The sequence below is a fragment of the Marmota monax genome, unplaced genomic scaffold (assembly GCF_021218885.2).
Source record: "Marmota monax isolate L192 unplaced genomic scaffold, Marmota_monax_Labrador192_F-V1.1 WCK01_AAM20220418_F8-fsc00001, whole genome shotgun sequence".
Lineage (NCBI taxonomy): Eukaryota > Metazoa > Chordata > Mammalia > Rodentia > Sciuridae > Marmota > Marmota monax.
Genome location: NW_026693777.1, coordinates 44,919,288 through 44,943,988, shown reverse-complemented (window position 1 = coordinate 44,943,988; position 24,701 = coordinate 44,919,288). Strand labels below are relative to the sequence as shown.

Sequence of the window (24,701 nt, the reverse complement as noted above, 5' to 3'; positions counted from 1 at the left end):
GCCATCCCTTGAGGGAGTACTTTCCATTCATATCTCTGATCAGGACCTTCATGATTCAGTGCAGGGATAGTAAATGCAAAACGTGGACTATCCTCAGGATGAATTGGAATTGAAAAAAAACAATCTTTAATATCTATAACTAAAACATACCAGGTTTTTGGCAAAGCAGACAACTGAGGAATCCCTGACTGAGCAGGTCCCATAATAACCATCTCATTATTAATGGCTCTTAAATCTTGCAATAATCTCCATTTACCAGATTTCTTTTTGATGACAAAAATGGGAGTATTATGGGGAGATACAGAAGGTTGTATATGTCCTTCTGCTAATTGTTGTTTGACCAGGTCATGGGCTGCTTGTATCTTTTCTTTAGTCAGGGGCCACTGAGGAACCCATACTGGTCTTTCTGATTTCCAAGTAATTTTTGTTGTCTCAGTGGCCCTTTCTGAAAATCCAACCCATGTCTGTCTGTTCCTTGATCTATTTGTATTGGTGCTGCTATACCTTGTTCTTGTTTTTCTAATCTTTTTCCTTTCCTAAAACCTTGTCTAGTCATAATAGTGGGTGCATTTTGGTTGATGTTATTTGTTAATGTCAAACCTAATTGATCTAGGACATCTCGTCCCTATAAATTTATAGGAAGATGATCCAATACATATGGCTGTATAGTTCCTCCACATCCTTCAGGATCCTTCCAATCTAATACCATTGCATTTCTATGGGGATTAGTTGCCACTCCTAGGCCTCGAAGCGTTTGAGTGGCTTGTTGTAATGGCCAATGTTTTGGCCATTCTTGACGAGAGATGATGCTAAGGTCTGCACCTGTATCCAGTAGCCCATTAAATTCATGTCCTTGAATATTTAGTTTTAGCATGGGGCGAGAATCTAAATTTAAAGAAAGCATAGCCCAATCTACACCTGTGGAGCCTAATCCCTTGGAACCTCTTTCTACAGTATGACTGGAAAATTTATCATGTAGGCTGGGTATTATTAGTAACTGTGCTATTCTATCTCCTGGTGAAATTACTGATATACCCTTTGGAGAACTGGCTATAATTTTTATTTCACCTTCATAATCGGGATCAATTACCCCAGGACTTATCATAAGTCCTTTTAGAGTAGAAGAGCTGCGTCCCAATAATAAGCCTACTGTTCCTTTGGGAAGAGGTCCTTTCACCCCTGTGGGAATGATTTGAACTCCCATCTCTGGAGTTAGTACTGCTCTGGCGGAGGCGCAGATGTCCAACCCTGCGCTCCCTCTGGTTTGTCTGAAGAGGGATCTGATGGACAATGTGTCCTGGGCACTACCCTGATGGGGTTGCTGGGTTCCTCCAGTGCTCCGTATATTTGTGGTTTTGGGCCCCGGAGCATTGGGCCCCCCTGTCCATTTTTTGGCAATGGAGCCCGATGCCTTTCTCCACGATATCGTGGATAAACACCTGGTCCTTGTTCGTTTTTTGATAATGGAGTACCCTCTATGGTGGTTTGAGAACGGCATTCATTAGCCCAATGTCTCCCTCTACGGCACCGTGGGCAAATACCTGGTATTCTACTCCTTTGATACCTAGTTTTGTTAAACCCTCCTCCAATGGGACAATTCCTTTTAAAATGTCCTGTTTGTTCACAATTATAGCATGTTCTTGGCCTGGCATCTAAAGCCTGTTTTACTGCAGCTGCCACAATTTGCCCTTGTTCATTAATGTCTCTGGCATCTAAAGCCTGTTTTACTGCAGCTGCCACGACTTGCTCTTGTTCATTAATGTCTCTACATAATTTAATATATGTGTTTAAATCTTCATGTTTCCATGGTCTAATGATATCTCTGCACCAACGATTCGCTTGCTCATAAGCCAGGTGTTTTAGTAATGGCATTGCTTGTTCTGTATTCCCAAAAACTCTGGTAGCTGTTTGAATAAGCCTATCTACAAATTCAGCATAAGGTTCATTAGCTCCTTGTATTACCTTAGATAATTGACCTTGTAAACCTCCATGTCCTTGTAAAGTCTTCCATGCCTTAATTGCATCTGCAGCAATTTGTGCGTATACGCCAGGATCATATGCAATTTGTTGCTGCTGATCCTCATAAGGTCCCTTTCCTAACAACATATCTAGATTTCTCTGAGGATAACCAGCTGCTGCATTTCGCCTAGCCGTCTCCTTGCAAAATTCCTCATTGGCAACCTTCCATAACAGGTATTGTCCTCCATTTAGCACAGCTTTACACATATTAGCCCAATCTGCTGGCGTCATGTTCAAGTTGTTAATGGATTCGACCATGCTTACAGTGAAGGGTGCTTGAGGACCATAGGTTGTTACAGCCTCTTTTAGCTGCTTCACTGTTTTGAAATTTAAAACTTGGTAAAATCGCTGCCCTCCTGCCTCAAATACAGGGCATGTTAATATTTGAGATCTTGTCTCAGGATCCCAACTATCAACTGCGGGGGTTGGGGGCCTCCCAGCATATGGAGGTGGCGCTGTTGGTTGGACACTTACGCCCTCTGGTGATAGAAAGGTGTTAGTAGCAGTCTCCTGTAGAGGTGGTGCTGTTGGCTGGACACTTACACCCTCTGGTGATAGAAAGGTGTTAGTAGCAGTCTCCTGTTGTAACTTTCCCCCTGATGGCTTTTTCTGTTTTACACTTTCTGTCTCTGTCTGACTAGCTTGAGAGGCCTTCTCTTTTACTTGAATCTTTTCCTCTGTCTGACTAACTTGAGAGACCTTCTCTTTTACTTGAATCATTATGTCTTCTCCTTCCTCTACCATTGTCTGAACTGAAGGCTTTGGACTAAGCAAACAAGATATGAACGTCCACAATGGCAATGTGCCAACTGGCAGAGTCCCTGGGCTTTTCTTTTCTATTCTTTTTAAATCTTCACCATGATGGTTCCATTGTGATATATTTAACAACTCCTCCTTAAAAAGCCATGGGCTACATTTCCGTATTGTATCAACGTATGCCCTGACTGCTCTTGATTTTACTGGGATGCCTCCTTCCTATCTGTTCCTCAGACGTAAATAGTTTTTCCTCAGATGTGAGCGGTTTTTCTTCCGTCTCACTCATCTCCAGGGACAGGCAACTTAAAAGTGAAGCAAAATAAAAGAGGAATCTTAAAATGGCTACCCATCCTCTCGCCCTGCCCTCAGGGGCGAGCAGTTTCACTTACCCTCAGTCGCTCCCCGTGCGAGCCACCAAATGCCGCAGTCTGGCTGGGCACAATCAGGAGCCACTTGTCAAAAGAAACTAACTTTATTTTTAGAACCACACACGCCAAACAAAACAGCCTCTCAGGAAAAACCCTCAGAGCCTCAACTGCCACCACCGGCTTTCCACAAGCCTCTCTCTCCCACACCAGCTTCTCTCCACCTCCCACAATCCTCCTGCTCTTGAGGCCGATTGGCTGGGTCATGTGGGCGGAGCCAAAAATGTCCCCCAATGAGCAGCTCCGTGGTCTGAAAGGGCAGGGAAACAGCCCAATGAGCATCACCGCAGAGGAGCCAATCAGCTAGATGTTGCTGGGGCCGCTGTGAGCCAATCATCAGCCAGCAGCTGGAAGTTTGCTGGCAGCTGGAAGTTTGCTGGGGCCCCTTTGGCTGTGGCTCTCAACACTTATCTTTAAGTCTATTGATGTGATGAATTATATTTATTGATTTCCATATGTTGAGCCAACCTTGCATTGCTGGAATGAACCCCATGTGACCATGGTGCACTATTTTTTAAATATGTTTCTGTATGCAATTTGCCAGAATTAAAAAAAAAATTTTCTAGTTGTTAATGGACCTTTATTTTATTAATTTTTATGTGGTGCTGAGACTCAAACCCTAGTGCCTCATACATACTAGGCAAATGCTCTGCCACTGAGCCACAACCTCAGCCCCTGCCTGATTTGCCAGAATTTTATTAACAATTTTTGCATCAATGTTCATCAGGGATATTGGTCTGAAATTTTCTTTCCTTGATGTGTGTCTGCCTGATTTAGTATCAGGGTGATACTAGCTTCGTAGAATGAGTTTGGAAGGGTTCCTTCCTTTTTTATCTCACAGAATAATTTGAGGAATATGATATTAATTCTTCTTTGTAGATTTTGTAGGACTCAGCTTTGAATTTGTCTGGGCTTTTCTTGGTTGGTAGGCTTTTGATGGCGTCTTCTGCTAACTGCAGTTTTTAAGTTTTCTTTCTCTTTTTTCTTTTGCAGCCCCTGGGAATCAAACCTAGGGCCTCGCACTTGCTAGGCAAGCATTTTACTACTGATCTATGCCCTCTAGCCTTAAGATTTCTTTATGGTTCATTTATTTCCTAAGATATTTTCCAGTGGGATGTACAATCAAATACTATATTTTATTTATTTATTTAGGTACCAGAAATTGAACGTAGGGGCATGTTCAATTGAGCCACATCCTCAGCCCTTTTTTATATTTTATTTAGAGACAGGGTCTTACTAAATTGCTTAGGGTCTTGCTAAATTGCTGAGGCTTGCTTTGAACGTGTGATCCTCCTGTCTCAGCCTCTCAAACTGCTGGGATTATAGGCCTGTGCCACAACACCTGGCCAAAATACTGTATTTTAAAGCCGCTTGAAACAATTATTTTCTATGTGATTATGGAACAAACTTGGTAAGCAATGGGTTTGGGTTTATTTTAAATTTTTAGAAATTTTACACCTTCCATTTTTAGTGTTTTTAAAATTTTTTTGGTTTAATTTTGCATTTTCACTATTTTTCAGGTGTCACTATTCAATATCTGAACAAAATGGTAAATTTATTGTGTGCTATGCAGAGATAGCTGTGACTGTAGGGCATGCTTTTTCTGAATGAAGCAAACTGCTAATGTATTCGATTTGGGAATTGTGTTCAGGGATTGATAAGACAGAAGAATTTAGGCATAGAATGACCTTGTATTATGCAAGTGTGGTTATGAAGTGTGGCTGTTATTGATTGGTTGACTTTCTGAATGTTAATCATTCTTTCGAAGCTATTATCATTATTTGATTGGTTGGTTAGTTTATTTATTTTCTGGTACTATGGACTGAACCTAGGAAAACTCTTCTATTGAATAATATCCCCAGCCCTTATTTTTTATTTTGAGACAAGGTCTTGCTGAGTTGTTGAAGCTGGCCCTGAACTTGTGATTCTCCTGCTGCAGCCTCCCCAGTCTCTGAAATTACAGGCATGTGCCACCAAGCTATGTTTAAATCCAGTTTCCATGATCATTTCCTATATTGTTTTTTTGAATTTGGAGTATAGGGATTTTTTTTATCATATACAAAACATTTACATAGTTCCAAAATAAAAACTGTATTACAAGGTATATTCACGTTTGGCTTCCATCTTTAATACTCTTCATCCTCTCCCTACCCTCCCTTTCTGTTGAGTCAATGTTGTTAAATAACAGTTTGCAGATCAGATTTGACCAACCTCCCACACACTCCCCCCCACCCACAAATGTAAACTTATTTGTTTACATATTGTTTTTTGCTTTTTTTTTTTTTTTTTTAAATTTTTGGTACTGGAATTGAACCCAGGGTTGCTTTACCACTGAGTCACACCCCCAGTCCTTTTTATTTTGAGAAAGAGTAGTTAAGTTGCTGAGGCTAGTCTCAAATTTATAATCCTGCCTCAGCCTCCCAAGTTGCTGGGATTTCAGGAGTGCACCACTGCCAGGCTTTTTATGGCTTCTTTTTGTGTTTTAGTGGTGGAGTTGAGTAGCTATTACAGTGAATATATAGGTCCTGTGAAGCCTAAAATATTTGTTTTCTATCCCTTTACTGAAAAAGTTTGCCTAATCCTCTTAGGGAGAATAATTTTCATCAGTTTTTGACTTTTTTTTCTTTTTTAAAAATAAAAGCAAATAGAGCTAGGGTTGTGGCTCATGGTGGAGTGCTGGCCTGGCATGTATGAGGCACTAGGTTTGATCTTTAGCACCACATAAAAATAAATAAATAAATAAAATATATTAAATAAATGGATAAAAGCAAATATTTTACTCAACATTTACTTTCCTTTTACATAAAAGGAAGCATACCACAAACCCTTTACTTGCATCTTGCTTTTTTCTATTGAACAATATTTCCTGAAAATCATTCTAATTAATCTCTAATTCCTAGACTAGCTTAGTTTTCATCTCCTTTAGGCTGTGTATTTCTATCTTTTCATTTTCTGCAGGTATGCTATTCTTTTCACTATTGTTCTCCTTTCATTGTTTGACCAAAAGTACATTTCTGTGTTCATGTTTATTTCCTGTGCATTTAAGTGCATTTTCTTAGTGTGTGTGTGTGTGGTGCTGGGGATTGAACCCAGAGCCTTGTGTATGCGAAGCAAGCACTCTGCCAACTGTGCTATATCTCTAGCTCTCATTTAAGTGCATTTTGTAACATTAAAATATGATTAGCTCAGACTGGGGCTGTAGTTGAGTGACAAAGAGTGCTTGCTTAGCAGGTGTGAGGCATTGGGTTCCATCTTCAGCATCCCATAAAAATAAAACAAATAAAATAAAGGCATACTGTTTATCAACAAGAACAAAAATGAATAGCTCTAATGATGTTAAGATAACTGTGTTACAACCTAGCAAACTATAAACTGTTGTAGATTAGGTACTGTGTCTTTTTCACAGTATGTTGCATTCAAGATAGTGGTCTATTTCGGTCAAATGCCATCGACCCCATGCTTGCTCTTTAGTCTAGCAATCTCAGTTATTGTAAATAATGTTTGTGTTGTAACAGTGTCTTTGTAATGTCTGGAAATCTATAGTAAAAAAATAATGTGCTTTTTAAGATATGCATTAACTTTTGGAATACTTTGTGAGGCATTTCCCCCCTTTCCAACAAGGCTTTCTACTTAATGTATAAGACTGGTGCTTTTTTTAAATTAATTGATATATATTATATTATTAATATAATGATCTTGACATATCATACATTTGATTCAAATGGGGTATGAATTCTCATTTTTCCACGTGTACAGGTTGCAGGATCACATTGGTTATATGGCCACGTATATACATACAGCAATACTAGTGTCTATTGTATTCTGCTGCCCTTCCTATCCTCCCCTCCCCTCCCCTCCCCTCCCATCACTTCTCTCTACCCAATCTACTGTGACACATTTCTCTCTCTTTTTTTTCTTCCCCCTCACATCATCATACATGTATTTTGTATAACGATGAGGGTCTCCTTCCATCTACTGTGCAATTCCCCTTCTCCCTCCTGTTCCCTCCCACCTCTCTTCCCTATTTAGTGGTAATCTTCTTCTCAAGCTCTTCCTCCTACTCTATTTTGAGTCACACCCCTTATATCAGAGAAGACATTGGGCATTTGTTTTTTAGGGATTGGCTAACTTCACTTAGCATAATCTGCTCTAATGCCATCCATTTCCCTGCAAATGCCATGATCTTGTTATTTTTTTACTGCTGAGTAGTATTCCATTGTGTATAAATGCCACATTTTTTTTTTATCCATTCATCTATTGAAGGGCATCTAGGTTGGTTCCACAGTCTAGCTATTGTGAATTGTGCTGCTATGAACATTGATGTAGCTGTGTCCCTGTTGTATGCTCTTTTTAGGTCTTTTGGGTATAGTCCAAGAAGGGGAATAGCTGGGTCAAATGGTGGTTCCATTCCCAGCTTTCTAAGGAATCTCCATACTGCTTTCCAAATTGGCTGCACCAATTTGCAGTCCCAACTGGTGCTTTTTTTTTAGTTGTCAATGGATCTTTATTTTATTTATTTATATGCAGTGCTGAGACATCGAACCCAGTGCCTCATACATGCTAGGCAAGCGCTCTGCCACTGAGCTACAACCCCAGCCTTCTTGATATTGAAATGTTGTGTGGATTAATTAGCCCTGATATGTTACTATTTCTTTTGTTTTAGGTTAAATGGAAACCATCCTTGGGAGCTAGATGCCTGTGTAGCTGTTCTACCACATCAGTGTTTTGCAATGAGTGGGGGAGGAGAGCAGCCGGATATCCTCAGTGTTGGAATCCTAGTAAAAGAAAGATGGAAAGTGGTGAGTGTACTTCTTGGGGTGTGTGTGTGTGTGTGTGTGTGTTTGTTTGTACATATAGGGGTCAATTTTGGTATCTTGGTAAAAATACCATTTCATTAGGCAATAATACCTACATTGTTTTTGTGCCTAAAGCAGTTATGATTAAGTTCGGTTTATACTTGAATTCTTAGTTTTTCTTCATAAAGTACTATATCTTCCTAACTTCTAGTAGCTATGTTAAGTAAGGTAAATGAAAGTGTACTTAAGGAAAGAACACATGAAAAAAAAATACAGTGTTTGGAAGTACAGTGAACTGCATGTTCCTTTTAATTAAGGAAAATTATAAGTATTTGTTGTTCATCTTGATTGTTCTCTTTCATCTTCCTTCCAGAGTATTTTGACACAATCTTTAACCTTAGTATTTCTGTACTTGCTTTAGTGTGTATATTTAAAAAATCAGGACTTCTTTCTTAAAACATAATCATACTACCATTATCACACCCAAAGAAGTAATAATTTCTTTTTTTTTTAAGAGAGAGAGCAGAGAAAGAGAGAGAGAGAGAGAATTTCTTATTTATTCTTTAGTTTTCGGCGGACACAACATCTTTATTTGTATGTGGTACTGAGGATCGAACCCAGGCCACACGCATAACAGGCGAGCGCGCTACCGCTTGAGCCACATCTCCAGCCCCCAGTAATAATTTCTTAATATCGAAGAATAGCCTTTCAGTTTTCACATTTCCCTTATTTTTTTGTAAATTGTTTTTGGTAAATTGAATCACGGTCTAAATTAGGTCTGGGTATTGAAAGTGGTACTTATTCTTTCATTTTCTAGATTTCTCTTTATCTGTATCTCTCTCTTTTCCTTAACATTAATTTACCGAAGAAACAAGGTGATTTATATGCAGAATTTCACATTGGTTTGGATATTACTCATTGCTTCCATCAATGTTAATATGTCTTTCTGTCTCAAATATTTCATGTAAACTGGTAATTGTATTTAGAGGGCTGATTATATATGAGTTAGGTTTGTTTCTTGAAGTGGGACCCCCATTTTTTTCATGAATGATATAATGTAGTTTTAACTAGAAGGGCTATTTTGTTATATTAGTAGCTATTGATGTGTATTGCCTAGGTCTGTTCATTGTTTTTTTGGGGGATGGTACTGGGGTTTGAAACCAGGGATGCTTTACCACTGAGCTATATCCCCAGTCCTTTTTATTTTTCATTTGAGACAGGTTTTTGCTAAGTTGATTAGGACCTTGTTAAATTGTCGAGTCTGGTTTTGAACTTGTGATCCTCCTGCTTTAGCTTCTGGAGTTGCTGGGATTAAAGCTACTGTGCTCAGACCTATTAAATTTTTTTTGGGGGGATTGAAAATTGCTGATATTCTATCATTTTTTTTTTCATTTATTAGTTGAAATATACCTATAAAGAGAAATTTCTGTCATCAGCTGTTTGATTAGGAAAGCAATGCTTGCTTATTTTGCTTAGTTCCCTAGCATACTCCAAAAGTTACCAGTGAAATTTGTTTTTTAGTATAGTTAAGAATTTGTAGATTTGATATATTTTAGTCCATTATAGTTGTTGTCCTTATAGATATTCAAATTGTCCCATTTGACTAAGGGGGACATCCTTCAAGTTGTCTTCTGAATTCCTTTGACATGATCCTAATAGACTTTATTTTTTAAAGGAATTGTTTTTGTTTTCAGTATATTTAAGTATTTTTATTGCTGTCTAGTCTTTTGTCGCCCAAAGTTTTGTTCCATTAGCAGGTTTCACAAAGCTATTTTAGTGGTTTCCTTAATTTGTCAATAGATAGAAAAAGGAAAGACCCTTTAGCAATATTTTTTTTTCCTGGGTTTTGAACACAGGTCCTCACCCGTGGAAAGTATGTGTGCTACTACTGAGCTATATCCTCAGCCTTTTTTTGGCAGTAAAAATTTTGTTTCTATATTATAGGATGTTTTACTGACTAGGTAGATCAGTAGGCTTTGAAAATTTGCTTCACCAAATATAAGAACCATGTCATCATCATGGACTGGTGTGGGGAGATTACAAAATTTGGTAATTGTTGCTTCGGTTCCTAGCATTGTTCTAAGTACTATGATAGGATTGGCTCTGCTCCAGTAGACATATCAAAAGGTAATAAGTGAAGATATGCCTACATGGCTCTCTCTTTTCCTGATAATGAGAGCTAATATATTTGTGGAATTTATCCCCCCAAATTTGAAAGGAGGAGGGGCTTTTTATTTTATTTCTTTTAATTGTGCCTGGTATTGAACCCAGGGCCTTGCGCATGTGAGGCAAGTACTCTATCAACTGAGCTATATCCGGAACCCCAGAGTGGCATTTTTAATAACAGCACAGGCTCATTATTAGGATGGTACTTCAGTTACTTATTGTTATATAACAAACTACATCAAAACATAGACATTTAAAACAGTCATTTTATTTGCTCACAATTTTTTTATTTATTAAAAAAATGACAGCGGAATGCATTATAATTCTTATTACACATATACAGCACAATTTTTCATATTTCTGGTTGTATATAAAGTATGTTGACACCAGTTCGTATCTTCATACATGTGCTTTGGATAATGATGTTCATCACATTCCACCATTCTTGCTAACCCCCTGCCCCCCAACTTTTCCCTCCCAACCCTCTGCCCTATCTAGAGTTCATCTATTCCTCCCATGCTCCCGCTCCCTACCCCACTACAATTTTGTGGATTATAAATTAGGGACCGGTATGCTTGGGTGGTTTGTCTTTTTTAGTCATGTGGCACTAGTAAGATTGGTTGGGTTGGAGGATCCACTTCCAAATGCTCACTTCTGGTACCTTTGGGATCCTTAGCTCTTCCACTGTCTCCAGTTTCATGGTTCATTTTCTTTCTTTTTTTTTTTTTTTTATTGGTTGTTCAAAACATTACAAAGCTCATGATATATCATCTTTCATACATTTGACTCAATTGGGTTATGAACTCCCATTTTTACCCCAAATACAAATTGCAGAATCACATCAGTTACACACTCACTCATGGTTCATTTTCTAGGAAATTTCCTATGGCTGATTTTTTTTTGGTATCTGGGATTTAACCCAGGGACACTTAACCATGGAGCCACATCCCCAGCCCTTTTTTGTATTTTATTTTTATTTTTTTTAGGTGTAGGTGGACACAATATCTTTATTTACTTATTTTTAGGTGGTGCTGAGGATTGAACCCAGTGCCTCATACATGTGAGTCTGGCACTATACCATTGAGCTACAGCCCCAGCCCATGTTTTTTTCATCTTTAGAGTCAGGATCTCACTGAGTTTCTTAGGACCTTGCTAAGTTGCTGAGGCTGGCTTTGAACTCATGATCCTTCTGCCTCAGCCTCCTGAGCTGCTGGGATTATAGGCGTGCACCACAGAGCCTGAATGTGGCTATGTCTGTGACTTCTAAAGATGGTCACATGCATTATTTTGTAGCTGTGTTTTTAAAATATGGTTTTTATTGGTGCATTATAATACATAATAGTGGGGTTCATTGTGACATACTCATATGTGCATATAACATTATTCTATCACTTTCCTTCCCCAGTACCTCCCTTTTCCCTCCTTTCCTTCCTCACCCTGATCCCCTTCATCTACTTTACTGGTGTCCCTTCTATTATTTTTTTAAAATTAGTGCATTATAATTTTACATGAAAGTGGAATTCATTGTGGTATATTCATGCATGGACATTGCATAATTTATTTGATTTTTTTTCCCCCTAAACCTCTTTTTACTCTCCTTTCTCCCTCTCAGTCCCCTTCCTCTACTCTATGGGTTTCCTTTCTATTTTTGAGAGACCCTTTTTTTTTTTTTTATTGTGACTTGTTTTCAAAAGACAGGAAGCAGAAGCTACTAGGTAGTTAAGGGTTGTCCTCAGAATTGGCACAGTGTTCCTCTCCTCTGTTTTGTTGGTTAAATCACTTACAAAATTCACCCAGATTTAAGGAGGTGGGAAAATAGAATCTATCTCTTGATGGGAGAATGGCAATGTCACATTTTCTTTTTTAATATGAAAGGCCTTCTTCACACTGAAGAAGAGTAAGAATTGGACAGAGATACAGTAGTAGTCATCTTTAATCTGTGTATCCCCATCTACTAAACTGCCTCTGTCCCTTAGCCTCAGAAGCATTGATAATGTCTTAGGGTTTTGTCAAGATAATTTAAAAAATACTAATGCTTTATTTATTTTATTTTTTCATTTGTTCTAATTAGTTATACATGACAATAGAATGCAGGTTGACACATTGTACACAAATGGAGCACAACTTCTCACTCCTACAGCTGTACATGATGCAGAGCCACACTAGTCGTGTAGTACATGTATATAGGGTAATAATGTTTGTCTTATTCACTAATGCTTTATTTATACTCAAGTGGCATATAAGAATAAACTAATGGCAAAAACATTTACTAAAGTCTAATTTTTTTATTTTTAAAAATTCTGTCATTTGGTAAGGTTTTGTGAGGTAAAACAATAAGCCACCCCCTCATCTATCCATAATTAGAAGGACATCCCTTTGGAACTATTTGTGAATTTTGTTATTGTTTTGAGCCAGGGTCTCATTATGTTGACCAGTTTGGCTGTGAACTTCTGAACTCTTTCCTCCTGCCCCATCCTTCTGAGCAGCTGGGACTACAGATGTGCACCACTATGTCCAGCTTATTTTTGAGTTTTTCAAGTTACTCTAGGCTTTGTTTAATGGACAAAATATATAGAATCATAAGCAGTAATCATGGCCCAACAAACAGCAACATATTTAATTGAATAGTTCTGAAGCTTATTTTTTAACTCAAGCTCATCCTATAGTTCCTCAAGATATTTCCTTCCTTACATCAAACCAAAATGAATATCAATTATGACTCAAACATGCAAAATATTAAATAGTTATTAAGCAATAACTATGTAACTGGGACTTTTCCAAATGCTATAGGACTTAAAAGAAGTAAGATAAATGACTCTCTCTTTGAAACTTTTTCTATAGTGGGGTGGGACATTGACAATAGAAAGTTAAGCAACATGAGTTAAAAAGTAGTAGAATAATACATAATAATAATTTTTGAGGTGTGGACTGATAAAATGATTAATTGCATGACTAAACAAATTATTCTCATAGAAATTCAGATGAGAAAGAAATTAGCCTAGGTATAATAATCAATGAAAATTCAATGGAGAAATAAGTAGGACATGACATGGGGCCTCTTGAGGGATTAGGATTTAAGACCCCATGCTTCTGGTGATGGCTTCCTGTGTTATATCACATCCTAGGGATTTGAAAATATAAGGAAAAGACGATCTAGGGTCAAGAAATGGAAGATGACTGATTTCATGCTATCTAACTTGAAATACATCACCTACTCCATTTTCTTTAGAACCTTATAGGTCTAGTTGTCTCTAGCTCATCAGAAATTGTTTATGATACCAATACAAAATCATGATGTTTCCCAGTTAATTTTTCATCTTATTAGAAAAATATTAAATATTTCATGAAAGTACTTCAATCAATTACAACTTACTCTTATTTGAATGTGTAGATGCATAACTCTGGGATTCTTCAGAGTAGTTCTCTGCCTGCTTTGTGGAGCCTGTTAGTTGCCTCAGAGAAGAGTCAATAGTGGTGAGAGGGATGGGTGCTGGCTCCATCTTCTGACCTCCCCTGTACGCATACACTAGATTGGTTCAAAGTGAGATATCAATTGGCAAAAAGATTTTATGGTTTAAAAAGTGTGCAGATGACTGTTTTAGAGTTTTTTTTTAAATAATAAATCTGAGTGGCATTTGTGGAAGTTGATTCTTTCAGATATTATATTTTTTGTGACTTTTCTGCTGCTGCCTATAGATCAAGTTTTCAAATTGTTTGTGACTGAAATAATTTCATTACTTTTTGAGGAAGACCCTTGGAAAAAGGTTTTGATGTTATTTTCAGGCTTTTGATTTCTTTTTGCCATATACATAGTTAATTTAACAGTACTGAATATTTAATCATAAAATGGGGATTGTTAAATTATATATATTTTTTCTAAATAAGAGATCTGAATTTGTTCCCAGTTAGAATCTTCTCATAATTTTGAGTTTATTCTTATTTTATTTTCTGTGCAGTTGAGAAAAATTGGGGGTGGGGGCTTTGGAGAAATTTACGATGCCTTGGACATGCTCACCAGGGAAAATGTTGCACTGAAAGTGGAATCAGCTCAACAACCAAAACAAGTTCTGAAAATGGAGGTTGCTGTTTTGAAAAAACTACAAGGTAAGCTGCTTTGGATGATACACAATTTATAATTTGTATGATAATTTATAGTTTAGTATTCTTGAACCTTGACTACATTTTCTGGTATCTGCTAGGTATAAACATGCTGAGAATTTTTTTCTTGAAAATTTTATCACAGTTAGTAGTAATAGAAATGTGTGATTGCTTAGACTAATTGGATTTTGAGAATTCCTTTTCAAGGTAAGGATGAGAGAGTGAATTTAGCAGAGTCACTATTGCTTTAGAAAGTATTGTACTAAATCTGCTGTGGTAAAATTTGCTTTATTAAAAAAATCAATCATAAAATACCTCTGAGGTTTCTTTGGATGTTAAAAAATCACATTAAGGAAGCTGACTTCAAATCATACTACAGGATGGTTTTAAAAGAATATACTGCTCTTTTATGTATTCTTACTACTTGAGTTTCAGAGTATAATTCTGGCCATTTTCAGCTTTGAAAGTCCACTTTACTACTCAGGTCCCTATGTTTTTACTACAAGGTCAAATAAGTTTTTTCTGATGTCAGTCTAGTCACAGTCATATAAAACCCTGAAATCATTGCTAGTTTGTGTTCATCTTTGTAATAACTATTTAATGAAACATTGTGATACTACAAATATTAAAGTGTTTGATATGAATCAAAATTAAATAAAGATGATCATTTCATTTTGCCCTAAGCTTTCTGATTATACAAGTTTCTCTCCCAGTTTGGTCAGTTGATTAGAGTATGATCATAATAAAATTATAAATCTATTTAGTAGTTATATTTAGTTTAAACTTAGCTTTACCACAACATGGCAAATCAGGAAGATAGTAAATAGATTAGCATCCATTGTCATTACTAGAAAAAGAATTAGAGGAGAAAGAATAGAGAAAAAGATGTTTTTTTAATTTTTCTCCCTTTTCTCCTTTTCCCTATTTCTCTTGAGTTGTTCTCAACTCAGTGATGTTGAGGCCACAAACAGGTGCAGCTGGAGCCCTTTTCAAAAGTGCACAGATCCCAGGATATTTGTTCTACTCCCAGCATCAGCTTGGCCTGGACAGTTTATCTTCACTGACCTTTGATTTGTTTGACCCTGAGGAGATGCTTCAGTGAAGCAGGAGACAGCTCTGCAGCCCCTTTAGGAGGTTCTCCTGCTTCTTTTGGCTGTACTTTATTCAGGATTTATGTAATAAAGCTTAAAGATCAATTAGTGCCTTTTATAAGTAAGTTGGAGACCACTGGATATTAGTGCTCTCCTTTACTTCTACTTTATTTTTCCTATTATCAACCTAAAATGTTTTTTTTTTTCCTATCTGCTTATAACCACATGATACCCTATCCTTCAGAATTCTTCATTTTTCAAAAATGGATAGGTTTTTTAATCTTCTGGTCTCTATTTCAATGAGATAGTCTTTGAGTGTGTTCTCTTTTTAATTTAAGCCTTCTGCATACTTATGCCTTACATCTTCCTTTTACTGAGATTGCTTTGGAATCTGGATTCTTTTGAGAACATTTTTATGGGACTGAACTGTTTTTGCTTTCCTAGCAGCATGGAGATTTAATACTGAATGACCCCAATTAAAGAATTAAAATGTATAAGGAAACAGTATATGAATAGAGGTACCCTCTATTATAGGATTAGTTTGTCTTAAATTGATGTTCAGTTTTTGATATTTTATGATGAGTTTAGCCTGGATCCTAAATCTTGCTCCTTTAAATAAATCAATCCCCTTTCTCAGAATTCATGTTATGCCTTTTCTCAGATTCCATCCATTCTCATTTATCTTTTTTTTTTTTTTTTTCAGTCTTTTCTGCACTGAACAGCCTGGATTTCCTCAGCTCCTGAAAATCTCTCATTATTAATATCTTTCTTTCGTTGACCCTATCCCATGAAGTCCTTACCATTTTATCCTGTATTTTATTTTGGGGAACCTTCCCTGTGCTACTTCACCAGATTAGTTTCTTGGATCTCTCTGAATCATTCTGGATGAAACCTGCAATACTTTATTGAATCAAGCTCAACTCTTCAATTTTACTTGGTTTTTACAAATGTGGTTGAGTGTTTTAATCGTTTCTAAACTAAACCACCTATTTTTAGGTTTGATAGTTCCATACAAAGTTGATAGTCTCTAAATTGTCCCTAATAAGTGGAGCCTTAAACTTGTTCAGCTTTTCTGTTTAGTAACATCATTGTTCAGAGGTAAATCTCTACATAACCATTTAGTTGTGTTTCTTCTTTTTCTCCATTTGTGACTATATTATCTTCATCCTTTATCAGTTTCTTTGCATTGAAATCCTGTGCAAAGGGGATAATTGCCTCCGTATTCTGTTAAAGTCTTTTTTTTCCTTAAGTAAATGTTTGACAGTGATATACTACTTATTGTCACTTATCCATTTTAATGATCTCTTATGCTGTGTCTCAATTCATGACTGTTTTTCTTTTTAATAAGTCCAATTTTATTTGCAGTACTATTACAAGATTTAAACAACTTCTGTCCTTTGACTTTGAATCACTAGTAATTCTACAATACCTCAGGAGCCATAAGTACCTATATAAAAAATGGAATTCCATTTTAGTTTTAATAAAATTTGGTACATGTCTAGAATCCTGAATTGATACTGGCAATTAAATTAAATTATTAAATTAAATAAATTATTTTTTAAAATATATAGTTTTTAGTTGTAAGTGGACCATTTTATTTATTCATATGTGGTGCTGAGAATTGAGCCCAGGGCCTCACACATGCTAGGCAAGCACTTTATCACTGAGCCACAACCCTAGCCCCTTAAATTATTTTCCTCCTGGTTTTCTAAACCCTTTATTTGAGCAGTTTTAAGTTCACAGGAAAATTTAAAAATATATGCATTTAGAGACATTCTACATATTGCCTTCCCTGTCATACACAGCCTCCCTCATTATCAACATTCCCTACCAGAGCAGTGCATTTGTTACTATTGATGAACCTACACTGACATATCATTATCACTTCAAATCCATAGTTTACTATAGAAAACTTTTGGGTTACTCAGTGGGGTTTACTTTTGTATTGTACATTTTATGGGTTTAGACAATTGTGTATATAAAAGGGTGGATAATATAGTATATTACAATATAAAGAATTCATACACACATATTTTTTCACTGCCCTAAAAATCCTCTGAGCTCTTTTTGTTGTTCTTTCTCTCCTCCTGGCTACTACTAATCTTTTTATGATCCCTATAGTTTTACCTTCTTCAGAGTTTCATATAGCTGTAATAGTATGGTATTGGCTTTGTTCACTTAGTAATGTGCATTTAAATTTCCTTCACATCATTTTATGACTTGATAGCTCATTTCCTTTTGGTATCAAATAATATTCCATTATCTAGATGTACTGGTTTATTTAACTATTGAAGGATGTCTTGGTTGCTTTCAAATTTGGGCAATTATGAATAAAGCCATTGTAAACATTTATGTGCAGGTTTTTGTGTGGACATAAGTTTTCAGCTCTTTTGGGTAAATATCAAGAAGCACTATTGTGGCCTGGGGTTGTGTCTCAGCGGTAGAGCACTTGCCTCACACATGTGAGACCCTGGGTTCGATCCTCAGCACCACATAAATATAAATAAGTGAAATAAAGATATTGTGTCCAACTACAACTAAAAAATAAATATTAAAAAAAGAAGCACTATTGCTGGATTAGATAGTAAGAAAACATATAGTTTCATAAGCAACTGTGAAACTGTCTTCCAAAGTGGCTATACCATTTTGCATCAAGTGGCTACAACTGCATTTGGCAGTTATCAATGAATGAGAGTAGCTGTTTCTTCAAGTCATCACTAGCATTTGGTATTGTGAGTGTTCTGGATTTTGGTCATCTAATAGATTATATATAGTGATATCTTGTTGTATTAATTGTATTAATTTCCCTGATGATATATGATGTTGAGCATTTTTTTACATAATTATTTGCCATCTGTTGTTTTTGTTCTTCCTCCTCCTCCTCCTCCTTTCCCTCCTCTCTTTTCATTATTTTCCTCCTCCTCCTGCTCTTCTTTCTCTTCATCTTCCTCTTCTCCTTCTCTTCCTTCCCTTTCTCCTCCTCCCCTCTTTTTAAAAATATTTTTTTTTAGTTATGGATGGACACAATAGCTTTATTTTATTTATTTATTTTTATGTGGTACTGAGGATTGAACCCAGTGCCTCGCGCATGCAAGATAAGTGCTCTACCACTGAGGTACAACCCCAACCTTCCTTTTTTTTTTTCTTTTGGTACTGGGGATTGAACTCAGGACACCCTTTACCACTGAACTATATCCTTAATCCCTTTGGAGCCAGGGTCTCTCTCTGAGTTGCTGAGGCTAGCCTGAAACCTATGATCATCCTGCCTCAGGATTATAGGTATGTGCCACTGTACTCAGCATCTGTGTATCTTCTTAAGTAAGGTGTCTGTTAAAATCTGGTTCATTTCTTTTTATTGGTGTATTATGATTACACATAATAGTGGGATTCATTATGTCATATTCATACATATAATGTAATTTACTCAATCTTTTGGCCCATTTTTAAATGAAATTGTTTTCTTATTTTAGAGTTCTTTGAATGTTTGTATATCAGACCTATATCAGATAAGTCTTTTATTATAAATATTTTCTTCCAGTCTATGGCTTGTCATGTTATTTTGTCTTTCTCAGAGCAGAAATTTTTAATTTTGATGAATTGTTTTCTTTCATGAATTGTTCCTTTGATGTTGTATGTAAAAAGTCAATGCCAAACGCTGTGGTTGTAGCTCACTGGTAGAGCACTTGCCTTGCATATGTGAGGTTCTGGGTTTGATCCTCAGCACCACATAAAAATAAATAAATAAAAATAAAGATATTATGTCCATCTACAACTAAAAAAATATTTTTAAAAAGTCAATGCCAAATTCAAGGCTATCTTATGTTATTATCTTTCTTGGGTTTTTCATTTTACATATAAATATATTATCTATTTGAGTTAATTTTTGCAAAAAGTGTAAGGTTTGTGTCTAGATGTATTTTGTTGCATTTTAATCTCCAGTTGTTCCAACATCATTAATGAAAAAGACTGTCTTTTCCTTTGTCAAAGATTAATTGATATTTATATGAATCTGTTTCTGGGCTCTCTGTTTCATTCTTTTATTTGTCTATTCTTTTGCCAATATGATGCTGTTCTGATTATTATGATTTTTATACATTGACCTGTATCTTGCAATCTTGTTATATAGATCCTTGTTAGTTCCAGTTCTATTGTTGATTCCTTTGGATTTTCTACATGGACAATAATATTATTTGCAAAGACAGTTTTATTTCTTCCATCCCATTCAGTATACTCTTTATTTCTTTTTGTCTTATTTCATTACTAGGCCTTATAGTATGATGTTGAAAAAAAAAACAGTAAGAGGGGACAGACATCTTTGTTCCTGATCTTAGCAGGAAAGTATGTAGTTTCTCACCATAAAGTCGATATTCCCTGTAGGATTTTTCTAGATATTCTTAATCAAATGGAGAAAGTTCATCTCTATTTTAAGAGTTTTTATCACAAATGGACTTTGGATTTGCCAAATACCTTTTCTGTGTCTATGGATATGTATATGTGAGTTTTCTTTAGCTTGTTGATGTGATAGATTACATTAGTTGACATTTATATGGTATTGTGAGTGTTCTGGATTTTGGTCATCTTGCATACTAGGGATATAAATCTCACTTGGTTTTATCTATTGATGGCTTCAATTTACTAATATATATTTTTAGAATTTTTTATTTGAGTGCCTGAGGGATATTGCTCTATAGCATTTTTGTAATTTGTCTTCATTTGATTTTAGTAGTAGGTTATCTGCTGGCATCTAACACTATTCCCTCTGCTTCTATCTTACGGAAGATATTTAGAGAATTGGAATAAGCTGGACATGGTGGCACATGCCTGTACTCCCAGGATACTCAGGAGGCTGAGGCAGAAGGACTGCAAGTTTGAGGCCAGCCTCAACAACTGTCTCAAAATAAAAAAATGAAATAGAATGGGGAATAATTTCTTCCTTAAATATTTGGTAGTAGTATTCACCAATGAAAGTACCTACACTGGTTGTTTTCTTTTTGGGGAGATTATTGATTCAACTTCTTTAATAGATACAAATATAGACATATGCATAGTGTTTGTTTATTCTTGTGTGAATTTTGGCAGTTTGTGTCTTTCAAGGAATTTTTCTGTTTTATCCAGGTTATTTAATTTGGGAGCATGGAGATGTTTATTATCCTTTTCGTGTCTATATGATTTGTAGAGATGTACCATCTTTCATTTCTGATACTAATAATTTGCTCTCTCTCTTTTCTTTGCTCAACTATAGATTTACTGGTTTTCAAAGAATCAGCTTTTGGTTTCCTTGTTGTCTCCCCTGTCCCTATTAATTTACTGTTTTCAATTCCATTGATTGCTGCTAATTTTTATTTTTCCTTTTCTTCAAATTCCTTTGGATTTTTTTCTCTTTATTTTCTAGTTTCTTAAAGTATACATTTTGATTATTGATTTTGGATCTTTCTTCTTTTCCAACGTATCATGTAGTGCTATAAATTTCACTTAAGACACTGGTTTTACTGCATCCCACTAATTTTGATATATTGTTTTTATTTTCATTTAATGTAGAAGTTTTTAAACTTTTTAAATGTTTTATTTTAGAAGTATTTTGTTTAATTCCTCATGTATTTTAGAATTTTTAAGTTATCTGTTATTATTCTGTAGTTTAATTTCATTGTGTTCTGAAAGTAGACATTTTATGATTTATGTACTTTAAATTTGTTAAGGACTGCTTTTTGATTCGGAATGTGATCTGTCTTAACAAATATCCTATGTGAGTGTGAGAAGAATGTATTTTTGTAGAATACTGTTGTTGTTTGAAGTAGTCTATAGATGTCAGTTATTACCAGTTAATTGGTGTAGTGTAGAGTTCAGCTATGTTCTTACAGATTTTTCTGCCTGCTCAATCTTCTGTTTCTGATAGAAGGATACTGTTTTTCCTTGAAGTTGTACTGAACTTCTGTTGTTTGGTGAATACATGTTTCTGAATGTTGTTAAACACATACCACATGTCTTTTTGGAGAATTGTCTCCTTTATCATTATGTAATGCTGTTCTTTACTATAGATAATTTTCCTTATTATAAAGTCCGTTCAGACAGTATGGACTTTATAATAAGGAAAATTATCTGATATATGTCTAAAATTATCTAATAATATAGTTACTCCTATTTTCTTTTCAGTTTAGTATAACTCTCTACCAGTTTGCTTTAAATTTATGTCTTTGTACTAAAAATGGTATTTGCAGCAACCTAGTAAGACCCTGTCTCAAAATGAAAAGTAAAAGGGGGGGCTAGGGTTGTGGCTCAGTAGTAGAGAGCTCACCTAGTATGTGAGAGGCCCCGTGTTCGATGCTCAGCACCACATATAAATAAATAAAGGTATTGTATTCACCTACAACTAAAAAAATTAAATAAATAAATAAAAATTAAAAAAAAAGGATTATGGATGTGGCTCAGTTAAACACTTCTGGGTGCAATCCCAGTAAAAAAGAAAAGGAAAATAAAAAAAAGGCAGCAGAAGAGTGTTCTGCATATTTCCTCCCCTGATTGAAAGCATCAGGGAATATTTCCCCAGGATTTTCTATGAGAACCTGATTGCTCTACTGGAGGTAAAACGGAAAGGTGTTGGGGTCCCCCATGACTGGGTATCCATGGAGTTTTTAACATCATCAATTTTAGCTCAGGTTTCCCTATCCTAGCACTTGTTTTCGTGGAGGTTTCTGCTCTGGTATGAGTCTCTGAATCTGCCTGTCTTTCCAATTTTTGGGAATGGGGTGTGGTTTGTCTTGTGATTTTTATTTCTCTTCTTAGAATACTAGTTTTCAGTTTGTTCAACTTTTTACTTGTTAGGATGGAGTAGAAATTGCTGAGCTCCTTACATGCAGAAATAGAAACCAGAGGTCCCTTTGCCTTGTTTTTTTTTTTTTTAAATTATGAAAAAGTTCAAATGTACACAAAAATAGAATTATAAAATAAATATTCATGTACCCCAAACTCAGGCTCAGTAAGTATCACTATTTGACCAGTCTTGGTGCATTTACATCTTACCCCTTCATCATTTTTTCCTATCTTGCTTAAAAATGTTTTAAAAGAAATTCAGGTTACCCTATAGTATGTAAATTCTCCAATATGTATCTCTGTTTAACAAATGAGGACTCCTTAGTTTTCTCAGTGAAAATCTTTATTTAATAGATAAATGTTATTTATTTTAGAGTTGTGTTCCCAGCCATATAGGGAATTCATGAGGTTTGAGGTGGGGGTGTTTGGAGGTACATCAAAGTTTGGTAGACTTTGCCTGTGAGAGCTTAGTTGATGATTGATGATTTTGTGAATCCCTTCAATTTTATTTATTGGAGCATAGAATGTTTTAGCTGAGAGAGAGAGGACGGGGGAGAGAGGGAGGGAGGGAGAGAATGGTATAGGAACATATTAGAAATAGCTTATGTTAAACATTAGAAAATTTTGGACTATAGTGGTGTTTAAAAAGTGAAATAGTAGCTGGATGCATTGGCACATACCAGTAATCCCAGTGATTCAGGAGACTAAGGCAAAAGGATCACAAGTTTGAGGCCAGCCTGGGTATCTTAGTGAGACCCTGTCTAAAAAAAAACAAGAAAGGCTTGGGGATATAGTTCAGAGGTAGAACATACCTAAGATCAGTCCCTAGTATCATTCAGCAACAACAACAACAAAAAAGTGAAGTAATAGACTGTAAAATCTCCTCCTCAGGTGACCAGTTTTAGTAATGGATTAGGTTTAATCAGTTTTAATAATGGAAAATGTTGGAGAAAAAGCCCATATTCCCAGTTTATTTTTAAATTAATACACTTCACTTTTTAGAATTGTTTTGATTTTGTAGAAAAATTGAGCAGGAAACAGAGTTCTTGCATACCCAGTCCCCCATCCACTGTTTCCCTCCTTTTTTTTTTTTTTTTTTGGTACCAGGGATTGAACTTAGGGGCACTTGACCACTGAGCCATATCACCAGCCCTATTTTGTATTTTTTTAAATTTAGAGACAGGGTCTCACTGAGTTGCTCAGCACCTTGCTGTTGCTGATACTGGCTTTGAACCTCTGATCCTCCTGCCTCAGTCTCCTGAGCCATTGGGATTAGAGGCATGTGCAACTGTTTCCCCTTATTACATTATTATGATCATTATTATGATACATTTGTTATAGTAATGAACCAATATTGATACATTATTATCATCTGAGATTCTCAGTTTACATTAGATGATCCCCCTTTTTGGAGTTTTAGTCCTTTTAAAATAGCATACACACAGTAGTATTAAAAACCTAACAAAACTAAAGGTTATTTCTCAATACCATCTAATATCTAACTAGTGTTTAATTTTCCCCATTCTCTCAAAAATGTTCTTCCCAGGCACTATGATGTCTACCTGTAGTGTCTCAGCTTACTCCAGAGGCTAAGGCAGAGAATCTCTCAAACCCAGGAATTCAAGATCATCCTGGGCAATAGTAGCAATAATCCATCTCAAAACAAAAACAAAAACAGGAAACAAACAAAAACACTACAAATAGTTTTTTGGCAATTGACTTGTTCAAATTAGAATTTACATTCAAGTCAGGCAATTATATTTGATTGACATGTCACAGAGTTCCCCCCTTATTTCCTTTTCATTGTGACTTATTTGTTGAAGGAATGACCTCCTTAGCTTGGTAGAAAACTCCAAATTAAGGATTTGGATGATTGCATCCTTGTGGTGCCTTTTTAATATGTCTTTCTGTTTTTCTTTGAACTGCATGCCTGTAATCCCAGTGGCTCTGGAGGCTGATGCAGGAGAATTGCAAGTTCAAAGTCAGCTTTAGCAAAAATGAGGCACTAAACAACTCAGTGAGACTCTGTCTCTAAATAAAATACAAATTAGGGTTGGGCATGTTGACTTAGTGGTTGAGTGCCCCGAGTTCAATCCTGTTTTTACTCTCCCAAGTATCTAAAGACTTAAGGGGATTTATGATGCTGCTTTTGTTTGGCAAGAATACATTATCTAGATTAATTGACATTAGGGGTTATTAAATGATTATTTTCCTGATTCTTTTTATTTATTGTAAAGTTATTAACTAAAATTATTCTACAAAGTAGAACTTTATTCCATCAACTATTTGTTTCCCTTGAAATAAACTTATAAGAAGGGTGGGATAAAGGCTTGGTTTTTCTTTGTTTATTTTCAGACTGATGAGTTGTGTTCTTAAGTGATCACTGAATTTATGTGTTTTGAGGATCATAAAAAAACTCATGGATTTGTGTATGTTCTGTTTCAAACCTTTTTAGCCATTTTCCTTTCTGTGTTCAAATTTTTTTATTATTCAAAGCCTATTCAAGTTGGCGTCAGTGTCCTTCTGTAATGCCAGTATTCTTT

General features: G+C 35.8%; 1 protein-coding gene across 7 annotated transcripts in view; it reads left to right on the top strand.

The window, feature by feature from the left end:
• The window catches only part of Ttbk2 (tau tubulin kinase 2), a 156,720-nt gene that overhangs the window by 37,884 nt on the left and 94,135 nt on the right, over positions 1-24,701 (top strand). For 3 of the 7 annotated variants that reach the window (XM_046460773.2, XM_046460776.2, XM_046460772.2), the window contains exons 2-3: positions 7,864-7,999; positions 14,119-14,266. In XM_046460773.2, the coding sequence (XP_046316729.1) occupies positions 7,931-7,999; positions 14,119-14,266 (217 nt within the window). In that variant the 5' untranslated portion in view covers positions 7,864-7,930. Of the gene's footprint in view, positions 1-7,863; positions 8,000-14,118; positions 14,267-15,195; positions 15,473-24,701 lie in introns of those variants that run through there. The other 4 variants (XM_058584727.1, XM_058584726.1, XM_046460775.2 and 1 more) reach the window with 4 other exon arrangements.